This window comes from Podarcis gaigeae (assembly GCF_964106915.1).
Source record: "Podarcis gaigeae genome assembly, chromosome: 3".
NCBI lineage: Eukaryota > Metazoa > Chordata > Lepidosauria > Squamata > Lacertidae > Podarcis > Podarcis gaigeae.
Window position 1 is genome coordinate 41,922,180 of NC_139680.1, and position 20,163 is coordinate 41,942,342.

Consider the following 20,163-nt stretch of genomic DNA (forward strand, 5'->3'; position numbering starts at 1 on the left):
GCTGTCACAAGCCCTCTTTCCACACTTAAAATCCTAACATGGCTGGAAGGATAAAAGGCAAGCTCTCTCCACCTTCTTGTAAGCTCTTAACCTTGAGTATAAAATATAACTTACACACACACGTGATTAGTTAGCCAACTGTGTTTTCTTTTTAAAAAAGAAAATTGGGCTTAATATTGATTCAACAAAATAACACATTACGTACTTTAAAAACTAGCTACGTGCACTATTTTAAACTCAGAAACCAAGCCCAACAATTACATGAGATCATAAAGAATTTTATGAGAGATATTAGAATACTGAGAATTACACAAACAGACACAACATGCGCATACTCCAGAAAGGCGATTGTTTTTCACACGCCATTCTTCTTTAGATAGGAAATATCTACAAACAAAATGTGGAGCTACGTAGCTAATTAGGAGACTGAATTGCAAAAGTTACTTACCACTAAGCATAAGAGGACTGTATTACTGCTAAATAGGCAAGGGTCATTTCGCATGCAATCCAGTCCCATGTATGCAGATAGGGCTACCCTACTCTCAGCACAAAAAAACCACTGGAAAACCTGTGCATTCACAGTCATAGAACTCTGCCTGCCATAATGTACACCTGTGACTCTGGATCCCAGCCATGTGTATCAATAAATCTGGGTTGACAGTTATCTGTGCACATGCAGAAATAGAGATCCCCTCCAAGAATAAAGTGGCGCGAGCATTTTAACCATACCAATGCAAACTGCAAGTAGGAGGGTCTGCAATGATGTGCTGCTTGCCACCATCAAGTTGCACTTATCTATTCATTAATTCTTATCTTTCCCAAAGCAAGCAGACACCTGCAATGCTCAGGACACGAATCCTCTCCTTGCTTAAAGACGACAGGATACTAGCATCTACCTAAACCCAGGAAGATGGACTTTACTTAAATTGTTGATTTGCATTTATTTATTTTTTACTTGTCATTGATACCCTGCCCACACCCATAGGCACTGTGTGGCATTCGTTTTAAAAGCTTGAATTTCATTTTTTTTTTTGCCATTTGTGGCCATATTCAAACAGTAGGCAATCAATAGTGTCCAGGGATCATCTTTCCTTTCCCCACCCCATAAAGTGGTCTGGTGCCAAGGGTGTCCAGTTGCACAGAAATATAGAAAACTGGGTCCATCTAGCTGGGTGCTGTCTGCAGCAGGCATCCCCAAACTTGGCCCTCCAGCTGTTTTGGGACTACAATTCCCATCATCCCTGACTAATGGTCCTGTTAGCTAGGGGTGATGGGAGTTGTAGTCCCAAAACAGCTGGAGGGCAGAGTTTGGGGACGCCTGGCAGCAGCTCTCCATGGTTTCAGAAAGGGATCTCTCCCAGCCCTACCAGGAGTGCCAGGAATCAAACTAGGGAACCCTTTGCATGCAAACCCATGATGCTCTACCACTGAGCTGTAGTGCTTAACTGGAGCTTGTCAAAGACAGGGAAGGTATTGTGGTCAATGTACGACAACCCATTTCAATGATTATTTAACATAACATGCTCTGTTTTCTCGAGCCTGTATTGAAACAAAGTTTAATAAAAGCCGAATACATCTGACAATCTTATTGTCGTCATTGTCCGCCCCCCCCAAAAAAAGCTTTCAAAACATGCAAGTATAATACACCTACTTGTTTGATTTAGAATTGCGTGTTGGAGATTCATCTACTTTTAAGAGATGTCTGAAAAACTAAGCCAGGAAAAGAAAGTTAAAAATGGCTAAGCACATCTTTTTCATTTCATAAATATATTTTCCATAATAAAGCAGATGATTCATTTGTCAGAAATACTCAAAATAAAAAGACACATTTTGATACTATTAAATTTGAAATTAACTGTACTACTAGGATCTAAAACAGTGGTTCCCAATTAGCTAAGTACTGCAGACCCACAGTTTTTCATAAACCAAGCCATGGACCCCTTGAGTTTGCAAATGTTGATATCTCTATGTTAGTTTTTCGCTATGTGAATGGTGCCATGGACTCCCTCCATGTGTTACGCAGACCCCTGAGGTCCACGGACCACCAATTGGGAACTACTAATGTAAAGGATTTCTGTAACCTGCTCTTAATCAGCAGAAGTGTCATTTCAAGGCAGATTCCTTATTTTGTCTCAAGGTGATAATATAATCTGGGGTGGGGGGGGGGAATCATGAATGGGGAACAATATCCATGGTGTTCTATTGAGCGTTTCCCCAGTTATTCACATTGACAAGAACAGTTTCGCTCCCCTCAACAAGAAAAGTCCCTGCCTCAGCAGGCAAGGCTTAACAACTCGGTGCTGCCCTCTGCAGGAAGTGCATTGATGCTAGTCCTTTTCCAACGGAGTTTTGCAAGTAAGGAGAAGGGGTTTGTACAGGCTGTACCCTCACTCTCTCCCCACGCAATTTTTTGCAAGGGTAAAGGTCAAGCCTTTTTCTTCCTTTGCTCTTCCTCCTCTCCCACCTACACAGTTAAGGCAACTGGAAGATCTATATTCAGAGGTCTATTTTTAAAAATAGAGCATTATCACTCCACGTTAGAATTCTGCCCAGGAAGAATAACAAGCACCTTTGAGCTCAACATATTTCAGAGACCAAAACTCTGTAATAATGGAAACCATCTTAACTAAAAACAAATGAGCAAGTATTAAAGCCACTGTATTGCATTTCTGCTTTTAAAATACATCTGACCAAATAAATATGAGCTTTCTCTCATCTTCGGGCTTACCTCACCACTGTGACAGAACCTAGGTGTAAATACGCTCTCTAAGAGTGAGAAAACATGCTCATAGGCTTCAAAAAGGCATCGCATCCTTTGCAGCTTCACAACTTCATCATAGGGACCTTCAGCAACTACAGGTGAAAATGCGGAGAATGTTGGTGTGTAAAATATCAGCTGCATAAAATGCACAGTAATAGGAGGATTAGATATTCTCAGGAGGGACTAAATCATCAAATTCTGCCCTCTTGATATTGGGAGGTTGACAAGAGCAGTTATTCTGGTAGTCAAGAAGAGACATATGGGGGTGCGAATGTCAAGGCCACAAAGTTTGATCAAGGCATGTGCTTTGACTACACAGGTACTGTACAATCTGGCCCAACATTTCTATTATCCTGTGGAAACTGGCAAGGTAAGGGAGAAAGTAACTGCAGGTGCATAGCCAACTACCAAAGGGACCACTTCTTCCACCCGGCTCACTTACTACTTTGTATCTCTTCCACAATGAAAGGATCGAATCTAATTTTGTCAATGCTTTCATCCAAACAGTAGGTTTTGTAGATTTTCTGTACTTCTTCATGAAGGGACATCTTTTCAGAATCTGACAATTCTGGCTGCAAAATTTTGTCATTAAGTTCCTCTGTTGGTGGAAGAAAATGAAAAAAAAGGCATTATTTCTGAATATTGCAAATACTCCCTTCAAAGAAAACCCTGAAGCGACCTGCAGCTGTCAGGGAACGGGTACGCATCACAGTCAATCTGAGCCAGTGAGCAGAGGGTGCAATCCTGCTAGCTGCAGGGGTCTGCTTTGCTGGCATGTTATCCGAAGAGGACTGAAAAGGGGATGGCCAAGACCACAAAGGTCCCAAGGCAGGAGACTGAGGCATAGGGGGAGGGGGGGGGAGAAAAAAACTAGCTACTGTCCCCATGCCGGCGGTTCTCTCACCATCGCTCATCATCACCACGGTGGTGCTGATGCAAGAGTTGGTTTGGGGATCAGTGGAAAGTGAGATGAGTCCAGCTCAGTCAGCCGCTTCCCATAATGAAATTGCGGTGATGGCAGCCACAGAGTGGGAGAAGGTGGCAGTTGGTGACAGAGAGGAATGGGGTCGTCTGAACTGCAGTGAGCTGGGGCACGTTGAGGTGGCAATTACATGGGGGTGGGGCAGCAGTGAGGGGAGGGAAAGCAGGTCTGGCAGGACGTGATGCAGCAGTGCAGGAGCCACCTACCAAGGGTGCAATCTTGCTGACTGAGCAGGTTTGCTTTGCTTTGCCATTGTGAAACAGCACCCAGAAGAACAGAAGCTCCCTGCCCTCTGCAGGAGATGCCCCTCCCAACTGCAGATGTAGTTGAAATGTCCCAATTAAACATCAACCTCACCCTGAATTGATTCGGGGCAAGATTTTGGTCGGATATTATTGGGGTCAGCTTAGGGAGGGCGGGGGATGTACAGAGCCCCAGAAATGAGTGAATTACATTAGACATTTATAAATCTCAGTATTTTATGTGTGTGTGTATTAGAATTATTGAGCATCGCTGGGAACGTTCAGCTAGTTAAGTCATACCACTCACAATAATGGCTATTTAATACAGGTGCAGTAGGAACTTATTGCGGTACCGTACCTACATCCAAGCAGAACTGCAAGACATGCACCGCTCCTTCTTTTTTCAAAAAGTTCATAAAGAGAAAGAAAAGATCCTGCTGGTTTTTAATTTCTTTCAGCTCTAATTGTAAGACCTGAATAAAGAGTAAAAATTAATAAATTAAAAAAATCCTTGTTTAATTTCAATAACGAAAACAAGAACGACAACAATGTAAATACATGCACAGTATTTAAACTTTTTGTTTGGTGCTTACAGAGGGCTTCTTGCTTCTGGGCTCTGCAAACTTTTGCAGGAAGGGAACCAAGGCAGAAGCAGGTTCTGTTGCTTTCTCGGGCTGCGGAAGAAGAGCAAGCCAACTGAGCAAGAACATGGGATTCCAGAAGCAGAAAAATTGTATTCGCATTTTGTCAGTACTCACTGGGCTGTCATCAATGAAGATAAGTAGCAAGTGGTTCACAGTATCCTAAAGAGAAGATTAAGAAAAAAATATTTTACACACAACAGTTGGAGCCCAAAGGGCCACACCTGCATGAAAACTTTGCAGCACTGCACCCCTCCTAATGTGGAACCAAAATGGCTACAATGCCTGCCATTTCCGAAAAACCGCCCCGCCTTTAGTTGCACTCTGCAAGGCACCAAAACAGCGCCAGTGGGAAGAGGTATCAGACACATGCTTGTAAGCTGCTAGCTGCAGCACATCTGCTCATCCTTCTGGACGCAGAAACTTGAATTCAGATCAAAACATTAAGAACACTAGAGAGATCTGAAGCTGAAACGAGATGAGATACAGCCTGACGAAACTTGGCGTCTGCGGAATCCTGCGGGAGGGATTTAAAGCACAGAATGGACAGGAAGGAGGTGAACCGCTCCCTGAAACTGCTGTTTCCAACACGTTTTTTTTCCACTGGTGGAGGCTACTACTACTCACTGGAAGAAAAACAGTTCTAAGAAAAACATCAGGCTCCTGCAGCACCACCCTCCTTGTAGAGATTTGGCAGTAGCCCAGTCCTAGATTGAGATCCTGTAAAAGTTTCCTTGTGTCACCTTCGATAACCCCAATTACCTTGCCACCCCTTATCTCTCCATTCTCTTTTCCTGACGCACCCCTTCCTGTGACATTTGCTCATCCAGCTCTACCGCCGCCATCTATCCAAATGTCTCCTATTCCCTGAAAAGACTCTGCCCATCTTCCCTTGTTGCCCCTTAAGCCCTAAACTGCCACTATCTGACCACCTTAAGCCAGTGTTGAAAACTCCTCTTTTCCAGGAAGCCTTACTGCACACAATCCAAAACATGTGCAACTGAAATAACCACATCTTCTTTCCCTTCCTACCATGTTCTCATTACACACACAAAAGCCCATCATGGTGATCTGTACAAACCTGTCCGTCCATCCACAATTTTCTTTAGACCAAAGACTGGAATGGCATGTCTCAGGAATGTGCACGCCTGCCGCAATACATTAGTTTTTTCTCTTTAGTCAAGTCTGTTGATGGGAGGCCTAGAGATCTTTCCAATTCATACTTCCTACTCTTTTCAAAGCACCAATCTCTAAAGGTGTCCTGCCTCCTTCTGCATTGGTTGGGCTCCCCCACCAACCCCTTGCCCACCCAATATATAGGCGAGGGCTTCTTTTTACTAGAATTGGTCCTCATCAGAACACTTGCAGATCCATGTTTATTCCAGGTATTTCAGTTAAACCTAATAACTTGCTCAAGTAAGCTAGCTAGATGTTACATTTTGATTTGTCTTGCACTCTGCTCTCCTTCCTCCCCCTTCCTTTTTCATTATTTCTTTTAATTAAAGACATACCGTATTTTTCGCCCTATAGGACACACTTTTTCCCCTCAAAAAATGAAGGGGAAATGTGTGTGCGTCCTATGGGGCGAATGCAGGCTTTCGCTGAAGCCTGGAGAGCGAGAGGGGTCCGTGCGCACAGACCCCTCGCGCTCTCCAAGCTTCGCGCACCTCTCCGCAAGCGGGGGGAGCGCTCCCACCGCTTGCGGAGAGGTGCCTGCATGCGGAAGCCTGGGCGCACTGAGCTCAGCGCGTCCAGGCTTCACGGACCTCTCCACAAGCGGGGGGAGCGCTCCCGCTGCTTGCGGAGAGGTGCCTGCATGCGGAAGCCTGCGCGCGCTGAGCTCAGCACGTCCAGGCTTCGCGGACCTCTCCGCAAGCGGCGGGAGCCAGCCCTGGGCTCCCACGGCTTGCAGAGAGCTGCCTGTTTGGGGGCTGGGGTCAGGGGAAGCTCCGGCGGGCCTCCCCCGCCCCAGCCCCGCGCCTGGGGGGGAAATAATTTTTTTCCCTTTATTTCCCCCCCAAAAAACTAGGTGCGCCTTATGGGACAGTGCGTCCTATAGGGCGAAAAATACGGTAATCGTTTTGTAATACTGGAGGTTGGCTGGTTGCTTGAGATCACTACAGCTTAGGAGCTAAGCTGATCCGAACACGCTCCAAGGTTTGGGCAGGCAGGGAATCAGGAGAGAATGGGCTGACTCAGCCTTCCAGCGATGACTGGAGAGAGAATATGCAGGTAGTTTCCCAATTCCTGGATTAAGAGGCTTCTCGGAAGAGTGGTGGCAATACTACCAAAAAGTCAATCAATTTCCTTTATTCAACCGATAGACAGAAATAAACATTACACAATACAGAATTATAAACTAAAACATCATAGGGATACATAAATAAGGTAGGGCCACAGTACTAGACCTCTCACAGATAAAACACATCAAAGCATTCAGTTATACGTTTCCGACACTTGAGTGCCAGGAAAAGGAATTTAGCCACTGACAAAGTTGTTTTCCCAGAAGACTTATTTAGCAGATATGCTGTCTGCTTTCCTCTTTGCCGGGAACTGAGCCGGGGAAGGATGGAGTTATAAGATACTGTCTTAAATCGTTGTAGAAGGGACAGCTCAGTAAAATGTGCTCTGTGGATTCTACCTCACCCAACACACAGTGGCATAATCTCTGGTCATATGGGACTCCACCATATCTTCCCTTCAGAACCGCCAAGTACCAAAAAGTTGGAGCTGTGTGGGTCATGCTTTCCCCCCTCGGAGGCTGTTTGTGTGCGTGTTACCATAAAGCACCAATGCAGCTACAAGCAAATGCTCTAGCAGCTCAGTCAGCTGCAGGTGGCTGCAAAGCCAAACAGGATGTTTGTGACTGTTGCCATGGAAAGAAAGGGGCAGTCCATTCTGTACTGAGCACCGGATGTTAGCTCAGTGTGTGTGTCATATGACCCGTACTGGAAGTACATGGGTGGAGTTTTTTCTTACTGCTGTTGAGTGCAGACATGTTTCTCTGTACTGATGTAAGAGACAGAAATAAAGGATGTAAATAGATCACTGTCTGCTTCTTTCCCCTTTGGGGACACCAAAGGGGAGAGAGAAGAAACGGTGTGTTCTTCTCACACATCTGGGAAGAATCGCCGAGACCTCGCCTGCTTATCTGCCGGGAGTAGCAGCGGGGAGGTCGACAAGGAATATCTGCCGGTGCCTACGCTGTGGCACATTCCTCTGACCCAGGCAGAATTCCAACAGTGGTAGCAGAGGACGGCTGATGGTTCTGAACAACAATAGTAGCAGAGCTGCTGTTTTCATCGCTCCATGGAGGTTTGCAATGAGAGGTTGATCCTCTACAGCCTACAGCCAGAAGCTGACCAGACGAAAAGACAGCCAAAGCCACGGAGCCCAAGGTATGCAAACTTTTCAGGCTTAAAAAGAGTGAACGCAGATTGAGTTATTCTCTGGTTCATGGGAGCAGCGCTTGGGAAAAACAGCTCCGAGTGGGAAGAGGCTTGCATTCCAGAGATTCTTGTGGTTTCCTGTACAAGGAAAGGAATGCACTGTTGCTAAGCAACGCCCTTCAGTGAAGGCTGTGCCTCAGAGAGGAGAAGTGAAAGTTACAATGGAATGTTTTGGCTACAGAGTCTGAAGAGCTCTTGGAACTTTCCAACGCAGCCAGCGTTGAGAGCTGTCAGGTGGCAAGAGCGTAAACAAACCAGCTATTGGATTTTAGCAGGTTTGAGAGCGAGTTTTAAAGCAAGGACTCAAAATGGATGCCAAGAAAGTGGGAGCCCTGCCTAGCCCACCCTTTTTTAACTAATGACAACTATTCATCTTGGTCTATTAAGATGAAGGCCCTGTTGCAGAATCAGGGACTGTTTGAGGTGATTGAGAACCCCATCCCTGCAGCACCAACACGTGCTGGGGAGTCACAGAATGTGAAGGCCAGGACGGCTATAATTCTGTGTGTTTCAGATTCCCAGCTTGTGCATATTCAGGATTTACAATACGCACAAGAGGTTTGGGACACTTTGCGAAGGACACATCAGAGAGATGCAGGTTCTTCAGTGTTGCTGTATTTTGAAAAGCTGACAAATCTGAGGCTTGCGCCTGATGGAGATGTTCAAGCGCACCTGACGGAAATGAAATATCTGCGGCAACAGATGGTGGAACGTAATTTCCGTTTGCAGGAGGAAGTGTTTTGCTTCATGGTGATAAACAGCCTGAATCGGACTTACAAAACAGTTGCCAGTCAGCTTGGTTCCTTTCCAGCGAACGATTTGACTTCGGAGAGGATGTTTACGGTTATTCTGAATGAACATGACAGACTTGCCGCACTGGAAGTGAAAGACAGGGGGAGGGAAGAACGGAGTTCTAACACCCCCACTGCTGTTGCTACTGGGGAAAATGCTGTGGCATTCAACGTTGTCCGATGTTACAATTGTGGCCAGACTGGGCATCTTCAGAGGAACTGTAAGAAGCCACGTCAGCAGAAAGGAGCCAAGGTGAGCTCCACAAAGTCTGAGGCGTCAGGCAAAGGTCATACCATCTCAAAGGCGCAGACTGCAAAGGCTTTGATGTCGCTAAAAGCCACACCAGAAGCGGGGAACTTCTTCATTCTAGACACTGGAGCCACAGTTCACATGACAGGACGCAGGGATTTATTTTCGACATTTAAGAAGCAAAGCTTCGCTGTGCAACAAGCCAGCGGTCAGAAACTGGAAGCAACCGGGATTGGAACTGTGTACCTTGAAAGTCTGAACTTGACTATCAACGATGTTTGGTTCCAGAGTTGAAGTTCAATCTGCTGAGCGTTTCACAGATTGCTAAGAAAGGACTAAAACTGTCCTATGATGCTGAAAGCTGCGAGATCTACAAAGATGGAGAGTTATATCTTTCTGCCAAAGAGAAAGATGGACTGTATTTGTTGACTTTTGATCAAAGTGATTACATGGAATGTAATTCTTGTGATTCTAACGTGATTTCTTTTGCAGGTGTATCCAGGAAGAACACCAAGCAGGTGACCTCGAGGGTCGACAGAGCATTTCAGTGGGTGTATGCTGATGTGATTGGTCCTCTAGCACCATCTAGAGGCAATGCAAAATATTACCTTGTGTGTATGGATTCTTTCACAAATTATGTCTGGATTTATGTTTTGGAGAAACCAAAAGAAGCCTTAGAAAGGTTTAAAGAGTTTTGTGACAAGGTTAAAAATATGCATGATGCTAACATTGCTTGTCTTTGTACAGGTGAGAAGCCACTTTTTCTTTTACAGGATTTCCAGAGGTTCCTGCAGGAGAAAGGGATAAGACACAAAATTGCTAGTTCCGAAGAATCGTGGAACAGGGGTGTCTGTGTTAGGGTGAACAGAGAATTGCAAAAGGGAATGCATGCGCAATTGCTTAGTTCGCATCTGCCAAATGAATTCTGGGCGGAGTTGCTATTGTCATTTTGTTATACGTGGTTGAGAAAGGTTTCAAAAGAGTTGGGATGTTCTCCTTTTGAGAAACTGTTCCATAGAAAACCTTCAGTTGCTCATTTCAAGGTTTTTGGGTCTCATGTGAGAACAGAAACTCCAGGTGGGGTAAAGAATGCCAGAGGCATTTTTGTGGGTTATGAAAAGGGTCTCTACAGAGTAATTTTGTCTGAATCCAGTCAGGTGATTCTCACAAAATTTCTAGAGAGTGCTCCTGAACAGGAGAGAGTGATTGTTCACACATTTCCCACTGGAGATGATTCTGTTGATGATGATGATGAGTTTGATCTTATTGAGTTCAGTAGTACTGATGATGACAGCGATAGCTCAGTTGTAACAGTCATTGAGAGGAAATCTCACATAATGACTAGACCTTCAGAAGAGGAGGATGAACCACTGATTAAGCTTAGTACTGGTTCTCCAGAGAGTTCAGAGGCTGAACCAGAAAGCAAAGAAGAGCAGCACCTCTTACGTAGGTCTCAGAGAGCAACGAAGGGTGTACCACCCAAGAGGTATTCACAAGAGTTTGCAAACCTAGCTATTGCATGTGTTGCTGTTGTAAACAACCAAGGACAAATTGAAGCTGTGTCTGAGTCAGAGACAAAGGCACAACAGAGAGTTCCTAACCAAGGTAATGCAGAAGCACTCATTCCTTGGAAGTCACACAACCAGAGAGGTACATTGGTTAAACCAGTGGCGGGTAGTTCCAAGGGTGGAACTGAAACAACAGGGGAATGTTATAAGTATAACAACTGTTTGTTTTCTTCTCTGGATGACGCTTTGCTAGCAGCACACATTGATACTTTAGGGGGAGTATGTTACCATAAAGCACCAATGCAGCTACAAGCAAATGCTCTAGCAGCTCAGTCAGCTGCAGGTGGCTGCAAAGCCAAACAGGATGTTTGTGACTGTTGCCATGGAAAGAAAGGGGCAGTCCATTCTGTACTGAGCACCGGATGTTAACTCAGTGTGTGTGTCATATGACCCGTACTGGAAGTACATGGGTGGAGTTTTTTCTTACTGCTGTTGAGTGCAGACATGTTTCTCTGTAATGATGTAAGAGACAGAAATAAAGGATGTAAATAGATCACTGTCTGCTTCTTTCCCCTTTGGGGACACCAAAGGGGAGAGAGAAGAAAGGTGTGTTCTTCTCACACATCTGGGAAGAATCGCCGAGACCTCGCCTGCTTATCTGCCGGGAGTAGCAGCGGGGAGGTCGACAAGGAATATCTGCCGGTGCCTACGCTGTGGCACATTCCTCTGACCCAGGCAGAATTCCAACAGTGCGTTCATGTGAAGAAAGCTCTGTGACACTGCCTTCCTATGTAGTTTCTCTGCATCTGTTTTAGGGCAGGGAACTTCCATACCTGTTCTTCAGAAAGCACCAAGCACATAGATGGTGCTGAATAAACAACAACAACAACATCAACAACAACAACAACCCCTTTGATCCAAAGATGCAAACTATGACTAACATATATTATATTTCTTTCCCTTTGACTAAGGGTCTGTTTCTATGCTATGGTTTTAATGATTGACCACATAAGGCAGCCACCTCAGAGTGAGACTGCCAGCTCATACGTTCCACTGCCTCCGCAGAACTATGAGGTGGAAATGAGGGCTAAGTGGCATCTGCATGTTAATGGCGCTGCAGCCCAAACCTCCACTTCCTCCAGCAGTTTCCCAGGCCAAAGGCCAAGAGTGGAACAGAAGTCCCCTAATACCAGCCATTGGGCGTGCCCTACCAGAAAGGACCAGAGCCACTGTGTAATAATAATAATGGTTTTACAGCAGCACAAAACTGTGGCCGTTCAACCCCCTACCCAGGTGAACTGAGTAAGGATGAGAGACTTTTAGTAGCAAAACTGGAACTTCATTTGTTTATACTCAATAAAGTTATAGCTTAGAGATATTTAAGATCTTCCTTAACTTCACACTATAAACCTGCCACTGGACAAATACACTCTTTCTAGAGTGGCTATTGTCTTACGCTACCTGTAAAAGACTCCCAGCCCCTTCTAGAATTCTAACATCCCACAGAGAGAGAGAGAAAACCTTGCCTATCCATAGACGATCCCTATCTTTAACTGAGAGCCAATTCACTATCTGTCCCCAATGACAGATAAACTCGGAGTCCTCTCAGATAAGTCAGACACCCCTTCTGCCCACCCTGAAAGTCCCTCTCTCTAATCCCAGCCTCCTGTCTAACCCACAGAAAATCTCTCAGACAGTCCCTATCTGACCGTCAGCTGTCAGCACTTCACTTAAATTCCACTCTCTTACACACATACACGTGGAAGAGGAAGCGAGCTTGTTTTCTCCTGCTCAAGTGGCTAGGACACGACCCAACAAATTCAAGTTACAAGAAAGGAGATTCCGACTAAACATCAGGAAGAGCTTTCTGGCAGTGAGCTGTTTGACGGTGGAAGGTGGTGAACTCAACTTTCACTGGACGTTTTTATGCAGGGATTTGATGGCCACCTGCCATGGATGCTTCAGCTGAGATTCCTGCATTGCAGGGGGTTGGACTAGATGACCCACTAGATGACTAGATAGACTAGATGACCCAACTCTACAATTCTATGAGTCTATCCTTCTGTGACTAGCTGATTGGCTCACCAGCTCCCACTAGTTTTGGGGTCACGTGCACCATAGTCAATGTTATCAAAGGTCACTAGAGGCCCAGGAGAACCAACAAGGCTACAATCCCCAATCCATTCCCCAGAGTAAGTCATCCACCAAGGTGGCCAAGGCTGCTTCCATCACATAACTAGGCTGAAAGCCAGACTTGAATGGCTCCGTAATCAATATCATCCAAGGCTGATTGGAACTGCAGTAGCACCTCCCACTCCAGACCTTGCTTAAAAATGGAACACTGGGCACCAGGCGATAGTTATCAAGGACCACTGGATCTAGATTTTATCTTTTAAAACAAAGGACACGGGCAGGGCAGCAGTCATGATCCCTTCCCTCAGAGAAGGATGACTCACTACATGGTTCAGATAGTACGTTTGGTCCTAGCAACCTGTTGTAGCCAGAAAAGACAATGATTTCGTGCACAGGTGGTGGCACCCGATGTTCCAAGCAGCCTCAGCCAAATCCTTGGATTGCACAAGCTGAAACGCATTCAATGCAAAGTGACTTGTGGCTTCAATCTTCACCTCTGTCAACAAAACCAGTTTGCAACAATTTCCAGGCCCTGGGAACTTATTATTATGCACTGAGAAGTTTGTATCGGTTAAAGGATTTAAGACCGAACCAAGGATTGGAGAGCAGTCCTCCAGTTTGTTCAGCCTGCTTTCCCCCTTCACTGCCACTGGAAGGTATGTTTCCAGAAAAGGGAAAGGAGCAGAGACGGCTCAGAATGAGCCAAGATGATGTACAAGCCAAGTCACAAATGTAAAAGGATTTTGGCTCAGATCGTAATGAGCTAGTTGTTTATGAATGCATGAGCACGTTCGCAGAGTGAAACCTGCCATCAAAAAAATAAAATAATCTAAAAATGCATTTAGTGGGAATACAATCAAATGGTTGCTGGAACAATGAAAAATCTTATATATTCAACAACTGTAGCTATTACAAATGAAGCCCTGTGAATGCCTAGTTCAAGTGATAATGTTGCAGAGGCTTTTCCTATAGCATCTCTTTATTTTAATCATTTATATCCCGCTTTTCTTTAATATTAATAAAAAACCCTAAAGCCACTTAGAACATAAAATGAATAAAACCTTGCAAACAAGGATCAGAGTGTCAGGCTAGGACTTGGGAGACAAGGTTTCAAATCCCAACTCAACCATGAAGCTCACTGGGCAACCTTGGGGAAGTCCCAGTCCCTCAGCCTGATATACCTCACAGGGTTGTTATGAGGGATAAAATGAGGAACAGGAGGACCATTTACAGCAGCACCTTGAGCTTGGAGAAAAGGTCTGAGGCAAATGCAATAATAAAAAGAAAACAAATACAACAATTCATTCTTATAGCAGTCCAACTGTAGCATTTCATTGAAAAATGAGAACAGGGCTAAGTGAACGTCTCAAAACTCACCGGATCAGCTAAGAAGTCCATGGTGGGAAGGAAAACAGATCCTGAAAGGATTTCTCTTATAAGTATGGTGAATGATCTGAAAGGAATAAAAGAGCTTATTTTTATACATTTCTGCTTTTTCTCTCATCCCAATGGAGCTTTCATAAAGTACTCATTCTAAACTGTTGGAAAAGTCACTTGCAAAAAAGTCATATTTGTAAAATATGCAAGAATTCCTCACACTGCTGCTCACAGTGCACTGATCTGGCCTTTCTGTCTTGCAGACCAGAGCCAATTTGAAGCACTTGAATGTGTACTGATCACTACTATTAAGGGTGCAAAATAACTGAAGAATATGGCGCTCTGGGGATGTTGCCATTAAGCTTTGCGGGCAGATGGAAGAGGAGCAGTTCTGTAGAAGAGAAGAAGAGTTTGGATTTGATATCCCGCTTTATCACTACCCTAAGGAGTCTCAAAGCGGCTAACATTCTCCTTTCCCTTCCTCCCTCACAACAAACACTCTGTGACAACCGAGATCTGTGTGGAAGGAAAACCTACTAATTGGAGATTGCGACTGAAGCCTTTGAGAAGAATCGCAACCAAGCACAGGTTATACTGAACCTACTCCCACACAACTGGTTTTTCATGAACACTGCCAAGTGTTGACCCTAGCCAGGTGTAGTTGCACAAGAGTCCTGGAAGCAAAGTAAGATTTTCTGAGATTACAAGATTTGTTTTTGGACTCTACTGTGCGTAACCACACAACGAAAAAGTATGGAATGCAAATAAATCAGAATCCTAAATTCATAGCATACCCGCAGTCTGTTGCCTTTGGAGGTAGAAGGAAGGAGAAAAGAAGTTCTGTAAGTTTCCTTAAATAATGAAGTTCATCTCTTCTACTTCTCAAAGCCACATGCAGCTCTGGTCCATATTCTTCTAAAGCAGCTTGCTGTAAATATTCAACATTTTTCACTGCAGGGAAAAAGGAAATCCAGCAAGATTTATATAAAATTTATATAGAATAGCTTTATGTAACAATTCCTTCATATTTTACTTTATAACACAGTTCAGCTGTGAAGAGCAGCTATGAAGAGTGACAGGCTGTAGTTCTAGAAATATTGATATAGCTGCTCAGTCAGACTATTGCAATGTGTTCTGCAACCTTGGTGTTATCAGCACCACGCTCTAACCAACTGAGCCATGTATGTGAACTTTTCAGCACCGAGTGAAGCACCTTGTGTTAACCCATCTCTTTTAAAAAACTTGGGTAATCTGGGCTTGTTTTCAAATCTGACTGGGGAGAGTCAGAGAGTTCTGTTTCATTTTGTACCTCAAATGTTTTTACCTAGTTTACTTATTCTAAGTGATTCAGAGAACTTTATGTTATGTGATGTCATACAAATTCCATAAATACAAAGAATTTTGCAGTCTCAAGACAAAAGACATAGTTAGACAACAATCCACATTAAAGGTGGAGATATTTCTGCAAGAAACACCCATGATTTCTCATCAAAAGATGTGCTCGGAATTTGCTCCAATTTCCATATGCCTGCATCTGTTATCCCGCTGCGATGGGGTGGGGATTATTCAGAAATAGCATGGGAAACTGCCAAAGTTTCCCCAAGCATTTTACCAGCAACTCAGTTTATTCCTGACTGTAGCAGTTTTTCATTTGGGGTTTTTGTTTTGTTTTTTGAGACAGTTGCTGGATAATCTATATACCAAAAAGGGAAGGGCTAATATCTACTCAAAACAAATATTAATCACATGTAAAATGTTGTGTTATCTGGCTCTGGTAGTTTCAGTACTATGATGCACACTTTCTTCTGATGCAACAAATACAGATTTGGGCACAGAACTTTTAACTTATGCCAAGATACACTGCAGTAAAGCTTTTTAGTTTGTTGATGAAAGAAGAATTCAATCAATTTGTGTAAAATTCACACCAGGTGCGTATGTCATTACAGAATTTACAGACACAAGATACTCTATTGTCTCCCAATATTTCAGTCACTTACCATTTCCAGAAAAGTAGCCATGATAATTCTCTGGCAGCACATAAAAACCAAAGAGTTTTGTGGCACCTTAAAGACTAATGTATTTATTACGGGATAAGCTTTTGTGGACTACTGACCACTTTATCAAAAGCATGAAGTAATATTCTGATTTACAGATATACATGTTGGAGGGGGTAGTGGCAGAAATGATTTTAAACAGTGAAGTCAGATGGGAATGAAATGTAGAAAATGACAGATTGCAATAATTACATTACTAACAGGTGCCATTAACAAAAAAAAAAAAAAAAAAGCCCATGATAACACAGACACAACAGTTGTAAGCCAATTGATCAAAAATAGCATGATAACAATCCATTGGCCAATTCAGGTTTTGTTCTGTAAACAAACAGCACTTCAGACAAAAGATATTCAGCACACCTGATTTTTTTTTCTTTCACAAGGGTACTTTTTTGTCCCAGTCAATGTAAAGATGGGGTATAAAAAAAAAGTGTCATGGGTTTTTATTCAGGAAAGCACTCTGAAGAGATAACAACCATTTCATAAAGATGGCAATGGGGTTTTGCCAGGCTAACAACCATTAAAATGAATGGTACTGTCAATGCTACCTTTATGACTGGCTTTGGCTATTACTTCTATATGCTTCATAGCTGCCTTCAGCATTTTCCTTGTAATAACCGTTGGAATATCCACCTGGATGAGAAGAGGAAATCATTTTCCTATTATTAATAAGAAGATGACAACAAAGTGCATTTGCTTATATAGGAACATTCAAGCTGCATAATTTAGTGTCAAAAAACAAGACAAGTATTGAAGGTTCTTGTTTTAATTGTAAATTAGATGCAAGAGCTTAATTCAGCCAAAGTGTCCCAGCATAAAGGATTTATTTATTTAAAAAGTCACCGCCTCCAGAAAACTCTCAAGTACTGTACATCTGAGAGGGGGCTGGGAACATAAATTCCCAATAAACCTAAGATACAATTCCCAAGATTATTTGAAAAATACTGCAAGCACTGGACTGGTATAAAACAGGTATGAGTCTGCGGGGGGGGGGGGGGCTGTGCACCCAGTGTTTCCCAAATAATCCTTTACTACCCTCTTCTAAAAAGCCCAACCGAAAATGATTTACTTTCGATTCAACACCATAGCACTGTTACCTTGTATATTCGGCGAATTACTGCAGATGCAAAAAATCTCAGTGTTACTCTTAATTCATCCACAGATGATTCATCATCGGTTATTTCCCTGCAAAATTTCAAAAGAAAGCACTGTGCATCATTATTGATAAGCAAATACATTCATCTATGTTTCTGCTTAGTCATTTCATAGGATGCTTATAAAGTTGAGGTAACTTTAATCTATTTTAGTATTTTAACCTTTGTATGTTTTAAAATTATGCCTGCTATCTTTTCTTGATTTATTTTATTTGTAAACCACTTGGAGTGGTGGTGTTGTTTTTTAAAAATCAAGCAATGAAATAAATATTTAGGTTAATACGGCTCCAGACACTATCTACGGGAAACGATACACTGAACAACATTTCACAGATTCCCAAACTATACTCCCAAATTTTCATGCTCACCAGACAATCAAAGTGAGCTTTTAATTTCTAAGTATTACAAAATCCATTTGTTGTTCTTTTTTATTCCCCCTCACCTTTCCTTCTTCTTTTTCTGTATCACTTTATTTCTTTTAATTGAAATCACTTCAATAAAATATAAATAAATAAAACTACATCTAGAGGCTTAAATATATATAATTATACAAAATGAGGCTTCATATATATATATAATGGCTTAAATATATATAATGGCTTAAATATATATAATTATACAAAATGAGGCTTCAAAATGTGTTTCATATACTTTAAGCCTTATCAGTGAACAAATACTCAAAGCGCTCTTATTTTAAGACAAAGTGGTATTTCAGCTCCCTCTGCTGTCTTAATGAGGCAAAGCTTTAAAATACAATATTGATCCAAGGAACTTCTACTGTCCACAGGTTAAGAATTTGCAACACAAGAATGAATTGTCTTATATGCCATCCTTTGTGGCTTCTATGTGTAGATGGATATAGGGCTATTTAAAAAACCACTGAATAAAGATTCATTGAAGGAATCTTACCTGTACCAAGGATAAACAAAGTTTTCCAGCACAAGCTCAAACACCTGAAGATAAAATCACAGTGAAAAATTAAATAATGCGTTAAAATATTCCCAGTAAAAGAGGCAACATAGGGATGGCATGCCACTGGCAGAAGCATTTCAGCAACAAAGGCAGCTGTGTATACTGCATGAAACTTCAGCCCCAAAAGCATTTAAAAAGCAATGGGGGGTACAGTCTGGGGATTCAATGTTCAGGTTCTTGTATGCCCAAAAATGTTGGTAGAGAGGTGGCAGAACTGCAGGCATGCATTTCTTCAAGAATCAACTGGCCTGTTTACTACCAGCAATGTGAGCGGCAACAAGCCAAAAATATTCCCTTTCCCATTAATGCAGTGACAGAAAGAAAATCACCCTCTCACACGGTGCTCCTTATTTATTTATTTTTACAATCAATCAATTATAATTTAAAAAATGATAAAAGTGCTTGTTTTTTATAAATATTCATAGGACAGTGTTAACGGAATGCTTTACTTTTTTAGGCCTCTAGATAAAAAGCTGGGCGCTACTCTCAAGTAATCTTACAGAGCTGAAGCATCTATGCTGCTCCTAGGTTTCAAGGTCAGAGCTGGGGCCTGGTAATTAGGAACTGGTTTCAGCTATGAAAAGCATGTACACTAAAATGCTCGAAGGTTCCAGCTGTTGAGTCTTCTGATTGGTTTGGGGGACTCAACCTCAGTTGCTATAATTTTTACTGTTAGGCTAGCCGTTTGTCTCTTTTCTCCCTTTAATTTCCATTTAGTCTCCTTTTGCCTTCCTTGACTTTTTTATCTGGGAGATCATATTTGCTATGCTATGGATTTTTGTTTCTGAAGCATTGTTTTGTGGTATGTATAGCATTCAGAATTACTTTTGTTATTTTAGTCTGATTTATATTACCTAAACATCAACTGTACTTTGGTCCCCCTTACATGCAGTTATTTTTATTCCATTTTCTTCTTGTTCTTTTTTAATAGAGCTATCTTATTTCAGATTGGATACAAGCCTTGGTACTGAATCCAGTTCCTAACTAATTGTTACTGAATAATTGGCTGGCCTGAGGCTCAGAGAGCATTTAGCTCTTTATTTTTTAAGCTTTTGCTTCTCTGGAATCCTAGGGGTGTCCAGTAAGGTATGGGAGTCTCCTTGCCCAGACCACATAAGGTGTGATGGCAGTATACTTTGCAAGGTTGGTGGCAGCCCTGGATATTAGACAGCAGCTGACCCACCAAGGATAGGCCCCACATTTTAGGGGCAAGATCTTTGCAGGTGGTATTGAATGAATCCATCCTGTCAGCAGAAGGATTTTCATTTATGCAAAACAGGACCTTTCCCCTCCTCTCCTGGAACAGATTTTGGATGGGGAGGACATTCTATTGCACAAGCAGAAATCCTTGCACCGGCTGAACATTCACTTAGCGTTATGTTGGATCCACCCATAATTTACTAATTCTTACAAACAGGGCAAATGCAAAATTCTGGTATTCAATGCAAGGATGATAGTGATTTGTTTTAACACCTGGTGATGCTAAACAGTTACCTCTGAGAGAGATGCATCAACTTTAGAAGGGACTTTCAAGTTCAGCCATGGCTGATAATTTTGTAGCAGAAATGTAGGCCTATAGAATAAAGAAGATTGTTAAGCAGTGGTCCATTCCTCAAGGTACAAAAAAGAAAATTAAAATGCTATTTTTCACTTACCTGTGCCTATTACATTTGACGCTGCTACATACTGTACAGGTGTAACCTTGAGGATATAGTTCTTGCAGTTCTAATTGCTAAGAAAACAAACAAGTGTTCCATTACTCATAATCCTAAGGAAATAATTCAGCATTGGCCATGTTTAATGATTATGCAATGAAACTAATCACATAAGAAGAAATGTTGACAGAACA

The 20,163-nt window shown here is 42.6% G+C and overlaps 1 protein-coding gene across 2 annotated transcripts in view; it reads right to left on the bottom strand.

Annotated features, from left to right (window-relative positions):
- SNX14 (sorting nexin 14) overlaps positions 1-20,163 on the bottom strand; it is a 39,598-nt gene that overhangs the window by 16,775 nt on the left and 2,660 nt on the right. The window contains exons 3-15 of one of the 2 annotated variants that reach the window (XM_083730152.1): positions 19,970-20,046; positions 19,809-19,887; positions 18,252-18,295; positions 17,286-17,373; positions 16,737-16,821; positions 14,929-15,085; positions 14,135-14,210; positions 4,744-4,788; positions 4,579-4,659; positions 4,344-4,458; positions 3,204-3,359; positions 2,729-2,853; positions 1,652-1,710 (exon numbers count right to left, since the gene is read on the bottom strand). In XM_083730152.1, the coding sequence (XP_083586278.1) occupies positions 1,652-1,710; positions 2,729-2,853; positions 3,204-3,359; positions 4,344-4,458; positions 4,579-4,659; positions 4,744-4,788; positions 14,135-14,210; positions 14,929-15,085; positions 16,737-16,821; positions 17,286-17,373; positions 18,252-18,295; positions 19,809-19,887; positions 19,970-20,046 (1,187 nt within the window). Of the gene's footprint in view, positions 1-1,651; positions 1,711-2,728; positions 2,854-3,203; positions 3,360-4,343; positions 4,459-4,578; positions 4,789-14,134; positions 14,211-14,928; positions 15,086-16,736; positions 16,822-17,285; positions 17,374-18,251; positions 18,296-19,808; positions 19,888-19,969; positions 20,047-20,163 lie in introns of both variants that reach the window. The other variant, XM_083730151.1, reaches the window with a different exon arrangement.